General features: G+C 62.2%; 1 protein-coding gene across 1 annotated transcript in view; it reads left to right on the plus strand.

Moving 5' to 3' along the window:
• The window catches only part of IBA57 (IBA57, iron-sulfur cluster assembly homolog (S. cerevisiae)), a 14,834-nt gene extending 11,540 nt beyond the window's left edge, over positions 1 to 3,294 (plus strand). The window contains exons 2-3 of the mRNA XM_012641716.1: positions 1,612 to 1,952; positions 2,059 to 3,294. Coding sequence (XP_012497170.1) covers positions 1,612 to 1,952; positions 2,059 to 2,450 — 733 coding nt within the window. The 3' untranslated portion in view covers positions 2,451 to 3,294. The remainder of the gene's footprint in view (positions 1 to 1,611; positions 1,953 to 2,058) is intronic.
• The last annotated feature ends 2,610 nt before the right edge of the window (positions 3,295 to 5,904 follow it).

Raw genomic sequence — 5,904 nt, forward strand, 5'->3', positions numbered from 1 at the left:
CTATTTTTAAAATTTTTTACAGAGTTGGGGTCTTGCTGTGTTGCCCAGGCTGGTCTCAGACTCCTGGGCTCAGGTGATCCTCCTGCCTCAGCCTCCCAAGGTGCAGGGAGTACGGCCCCGAGCCACCACGGCTGGCCTCTCCTGGCATCTTAACCGCACATTCGCAAATGGTGTGCTTGCTTCTGCCCCTTGCTGACGGCACTTTTGATGTCCTGTGACTGCCATCCTAGAAGGTGAGCCACCTGTGTCCCACCCTCCCCACGGTGTCCTCGGTGAGACCTGTGGCCGCTACTTCTGTGCGATGAGTGTGTGCTGCACACGGGCCAGACCACAGGGCGGGGTGAGACTGCACACGGGCGGCTCTCCGCTGCGCAAGTGGCTTCCCTGGGGAAGGACCTACCCCTCCCCTGCCTGGGAGGGGCTGGGGGCACCGCCCATGGGCTCTTCTCTCTTGTGTGCCCTTCCCGGGGTTCTCACCCACCTCCCTGTCTCCGCTCCCACCAGGCGTGGACCTTTGTGCCAGCCATGTCTACAAGCCAGGCCCCAGCCATGTGATCAGCTGTATCGTGGTGTCCCCACTTAGCATCCCCCACCCATGACCGTGCCCTGCCCTAGCCCCAGCTCTGTGTGCGTCTGCATGGGGTCATTCCTGGGCTGCCCAGAGTACAGGTTAGGGTGGTTCTGGGACCTGCCTTGGGGTGGTGGCTGTGGGCAGGCTGACCTCTCCTGGCCTCCCAGCTTCTCCCTCCGGCTGTCACTCCACGGCTCCCGGGTGGCTGTTCATAGCTCTCCACCTCACCTTGAGCATGGGCTCCTCCTCGGTAGCTGTCCGGGCCCTGTTGTCCCGTCCTGCGCGTCGTATCGTGGCTCCTGCATCCGGCGAACTGCCTTCTGTCACATCTGCCCTGGGCTCAGCGACTACGGGTGATGCCCTTTGGCCGGCTATTGTAGCTCTGCACGCAGGCGGGGTCTGTGTGCGCATAGACGTGCGCACCAGAGGTGCAACGCTGAGGCGGCGGGCGCGGCTCTCTGCCGCACGGTCCCGCCGTGCGCCTGTCTGCCAGCGCGGAGGCGTGCTCTGGAGGCGCAGGCCTGCGTGGTCGTGGCTGCGGCTGTCGGCCTGTTGGTCCAGGGGTGCATTCCTGTCTCCGAAGACACACGCTCCGGGGGCGCAGCTGTGGGCAGGGCTCTGCTCGCTGGTCCCCTGATGGGCTTGGCCTTCATTGACGCGCGCTCTGGGGGCGCAGCCCGGTGGTGTCGCTGTGGACGCAGCTCTGTGCGTTGGTCTCCGTGGCTTGTCTGCCTGCGTCGCTTGGAAGGCGCAGCACCACGTGGCTGTGGACACGACTCGCTGCGTGTTGGTGCCTCGGGGCGCACTTTTCTGCCCAGGATGACGCGCGCCCTCGCAGCACAGTCCGGCGTGGCCGAGGGCCCGGCTTGCTGCGCGTTGATCCCTGCGGTGCGCCGGGCCGCAGGTGACTGCGGACGGACGCAGCCCTGTGCGCACTGGGGTGCGGCTCTCTGCGCATCGGTCCCCGCTGGGGGCCTGGAGAGCCGGCGGTGGGCGGGGCCCCTGCCCGCCCCCATACGCCCTTGCCTTTCTCCCTGCAGGCTCCAGGAGCGTGCAGAGGACGCGGCGGGTTTCCTCCTGGAGTGTGACGGCTCCGTACTGGGTGCGCTGCAGAAGCACCTCACGCTGTACAAGATCCGGCGCAAGGTCACGGTGGAGCCACACCCTGAGCTGCGGGTGTGGGCAGTGCTGCCCAGCGCCCCTGAGGCCGGCGGGGCCGCGCCGCTGCAGGAGAAGGCGGAGGCTGCCGCCGTCCTCACCCGCGACCCCCGGACCGCTCGCATGGGCTGGCGGCTCCTCACCCAGGAGGAGGGGCCGGCCCTGGTGCCCCGGGGCCGGCTGGGGGACTCCTGGGATTATCACCAGCTCCGGTACCGGCAAGGTGAGGGCGGCCAGGCACGTGGGGCTCCGTGGGAGGAGAGGGCGGGCAGCAGGGCTGGGCGGGCCGAGCTCATTTCTCTCTGGTTTCTCTCCTCCGGTCTCCACAGGCGTTCCCGAGGGGGTGCGCGACCTGCCCCCAGGGGTAGCCCTGCCCCTGGAGTCCAACCTGGCCTTCATGAACGGCGTGAGCTTCACCAAGGGCTGCTACATAGGCCAGGAGCTGACAGCCCGCACCCACCACATGGGCGTCATCCGGAAGCGCCTTTTCCCTGTGCGTCTCTCGGGCCCCCTTCCCGCCAGCAGCATCGCCCCCGGCACGCCCGTGCTGACTGAGTCGGGACAAGCGGCTGGCAAGTTCAGGGCTGGCCAGGGGGATGTGGGGCTGGCCCTGCTGCAGTCAGAGAAAATCAAGGGTCCTCTCCACATCCGGACCTCCGAGAGTGGCCAAGTGGCCTTAACCGCGTCTGTGCCAGACTGGTGGCCCGTGGCCACCAAGTAGCCCGGAAATGCTTCTGGCTGTGGGAGGCCTCCAGAACGGTCGGTGCCTCAGGCCTCTGTCCAGTGTCTCCTGGTCCATCCGCTGTGCCTTGCAGGCTGGGAGCCCCGCTCCCCCAGTGGCCCTGTTGAGACACTCCGCCTGGGAGAGTCCTGTGCTCCTGCGCGGCCCGGAGCTGCAGGCCTGGCGTGGTGTGGTGCCTGGCCCCACCGCTGCTCCCCGAGGAGGGTCCCACGGCCACGGGTTTCCCTGCCTGCGGATGTTCTTCTGCGGCGGGGAGCAGCAGCAACCTTCCTGGGGCCCAGGGAGGGGAGAAAGTGGCCTCAGCCCACCTTGGACCAGACCCCGTATTTGGCTCCATGTGGAGTCTGTCAGAGGAGGATGGGATGGCGTCAGCTTCCCTCTGCCCAGAGCCGGCAGCTTCTGGCCCTGGCATCCCACGCTGCCCTCCACGGGCCTGGAGGGAGGTGATCTCTGCACCCCACGTCGGCCTTTGGGAATCGTTTCCCTGTGCTCGCTTTGGAGCATGTCTCAGGCTGGGGGTGTCGGCACATGGAGGCACCGGGCACCCGTGGACACGCGAACCAGCTGTACCTCTGTGCGCACAGGGTGCCCCGAGGGGCTGCAGACAGCCGCGCCCACATTTCCCCAGCTCTGCCACTGACGGGGCCTGGCAGCGCGGGGCTTCCGCATGATTCCTGTTTGCAGTTTTTCAGACGTAGCTGTAGCCGTGTGTTTTCAGTCAGAGTGTGACTTGCTATTGGGTGGGGCCGTGGCCCCCTTTTCAACCACTAACTTTACGTGTCCCGTTGCAATGTGAGCTCCGTGTTACGGGGCGTCTATTAAAGTGTGACGCACAAGCAGCCTGTTCAGAGCTCTGGTTTCCTTTTGGGTGGAGGGGGCCGGCTTTGGGATCTGGCAGACCGAACACACAGAACAGCCCTGCCTGGAGAACGCCTGACACGCCAGATGGAGCATTTCAGCAGAGTTCCTGGCATCGCTGGGAGCAGGGAGGGCTCTCAGGCTGGCACTGAGCCCACTGGGGGCAGCCCTGCTGGCTCCGAGCTGGTCTCTGTAGGGCCCAGGCACGGGGCAGGCGTTCAGGCCGCCCAGCTGGACTTGAGGGCAGCGGGGAGCTGAGCAGGGGGAGCCTGTGCGGCCACCCTGGTGCTTAGAAGGGGCTGCGGGGCCCCCTAAGAACCGGCAGTGGCGTGGTCACGGGCCAGTGGTCCAGCGTCTGCTCTCATCCAAAGTGCAGTTTGCTGTCACCCAGGAGGAGGGGGAGGGCGCAGCTGCCAGGCGTGCTGGAGGGGAGAGGGGCCTGGCTGCACCCCGGCCAGACCCAGGAGTGGGAGGTGAGGGCCCGACCGGCCGAGTGGACTCTGCCCCTTGGGCAAAGTAACAGCCCGGCGGTCCTGGCACCCCCGCCGTCCTGAGAGCCGGGTGGTCCGAGGCATGTCTCCTGAGAGAGCTTCGTGCTCTGGACGCCTCCAGCCTAGGGCGGTTTCTAAGCAGGTGCCACTGTGACGCTCTCAGCCCTGCCAGCTGCTGCTTCTGATGTGACATGCAGACATTGGATCAAGCCTTGAGGCCAGTTCCTCTCCAGGTACAGCCAGGCACAGGCATCCACGGCCTCCGTGACCCGGAGCGGGAGCGACACAGCCGGGTCTCCGGAGTGAGTGGCGTCTGCCCCGGGAACAAGCATCTGTGCCGAGAGCTCAGACACTCCCAGACCCTCGCCTGCACGTGTCTGGTCGCGAGCCCGTCGCAAGGCGTCCTCGCCTTGGAGCCTTGGCAGCAGGGCACACCTGTCCTCCGTGTGTGGCCGGGTCAGGGACGGGCAGGTGAGCCTGAGAAGCAGCCGGGCCTGACGCTATTTTAAGCTCTGGCAGCTCCAGAGTGAGACGCCACTTGAGCTGTCCTGTGTCCCCTAAGTGTCTTCAGGCCTGTCCAGGTGTTGGTATCTCAAAATACTTGATTCAGCTTGAACAAATGCACTTTCTGTGTTCTCTGTGTCTTTAAAAAAGAAAATATCTCACAACAAAGGTACTGCCTCCTTTGGACACACCAGATCAGTTTTCACAAAAGTGACCTTTGATCCTTTCAGAAAGCCCGGCATTGAGGGCCTGGGGAACGGGCCACGTGGCACAGGTGGCCGTGGGGCTCAGTGTCCCATCCTCACCTTACCACCCACCGGCTTCAGGAACACGAGCGCTGCAGAAAGCTGGCACAGAATCCTGGAAAACGCTCTCCTAGTTTTTGTGTCTCTTTGAGTTTGCTTTATCAAAACAGTATGAGGTTCTGAAAAGTGAACATCATAGTTAGAAAAGAAGAAAGAGTAGCCGCGGTCGGTAGCATTTCCAGGAGCCTGGCAGACCCAGTGTAGACCTTTTGGAGAAACCCACCTCCAAGTCAGGCCTCGGAGAGAAAACGTCCAAAGAAGCGTACTTCATTGTGAAGTCATCGTCAGCGTCATCTAACCCCCCAGGGACGCAAGCTCCGTGTTCCGTGCTCTCGTACGAGGTGGTGAGTCAGGTGCAGCCATGACAGGACATGCAGGAGGGCGCAGGCCCCGAGCGGGGGTCGCCACGCGGCCCCGGGGGGCATGCCAGCTGCAGCCGGGAGCCAGGGAGAACCTAGGCCCCGGCCTTCTGCTGGGCTTTCCTCTGTTTAGGGTGGCCAGCTGGAATAGTTTCAGGCCTCTAAGCTACAGGGTGGTCCCTGGTTGCCTGGCACCTGGCCCTGGCTGGAAGGCACAGGAATGCCGCCTGCTGGGGGCTCTGGATTGGCGAGTGGGCACGGCGCGGGCCCCAGCTGGGCCCGTCTCATCTCTAGGGATTGGCTAAACCTCGGAAGGGCAGTCTCTGCCCCAGCCAGAAAGGTTTTTTACCATGTCAAATCATCATCATACAGGGAGAAAATTTAAAGACAAAATACAGTGCCACGAGCAAGGGCCAGCAGAGAAACAGTAGAACCAAATCCACGAATTTTCAGCTTTGGAGTAACCAGACACGTAGTATGAACTAAATGTAGTTAATATATTTAAAGAAATAAAGCAAGGAATTTATGAGTGAGAAGTAAGAGGCCATAAAATTGATCAAGCAGGTTTGCAAAAGAGGAGCTCTAAAAATAAAAACAGGATATTCCAAAGGGTAATTCGTGAGTGTGTCTTCTGACGAATTGGGGAACTGGTTGGAGAAATGATTCCAGAATGCAGGACAGAAGCACAAAGCTGGGAAACATGAAATAGGCTAGGAGACAAGGAGAAGAGAGGGAGTTTAATAAAACGTTTACTTAGTGATTTAAGAGTAATTAAGATGAGATGGAGACAGAGTCCAAAGAAACACAAGCCGAGAACTTGCCAGAACTGATGGAAGCCCTCAGTTCTCAGATGCAGGAACCCGGCGGATCCCAAGCAGTAGAAATAGTAGAAAGCTCCACCCAAACAGTCACGCGG

This window comes from Propithecus coquereli, unplaced genomic scaffold (genome assembly GCF_000956105.1).
Source record: "Propithecus coquereli isolate 6110/MARCELLA unplaced genomic scaffold, Pcoq_1.0 Scaffold168, whole genome shotgun sequence".
Lineage (NCBI taxonomy): Eukaryota > Metazoa > Chordata > Mammalia > Primates > Indriidae > Propithecus > Propithecus coquereli.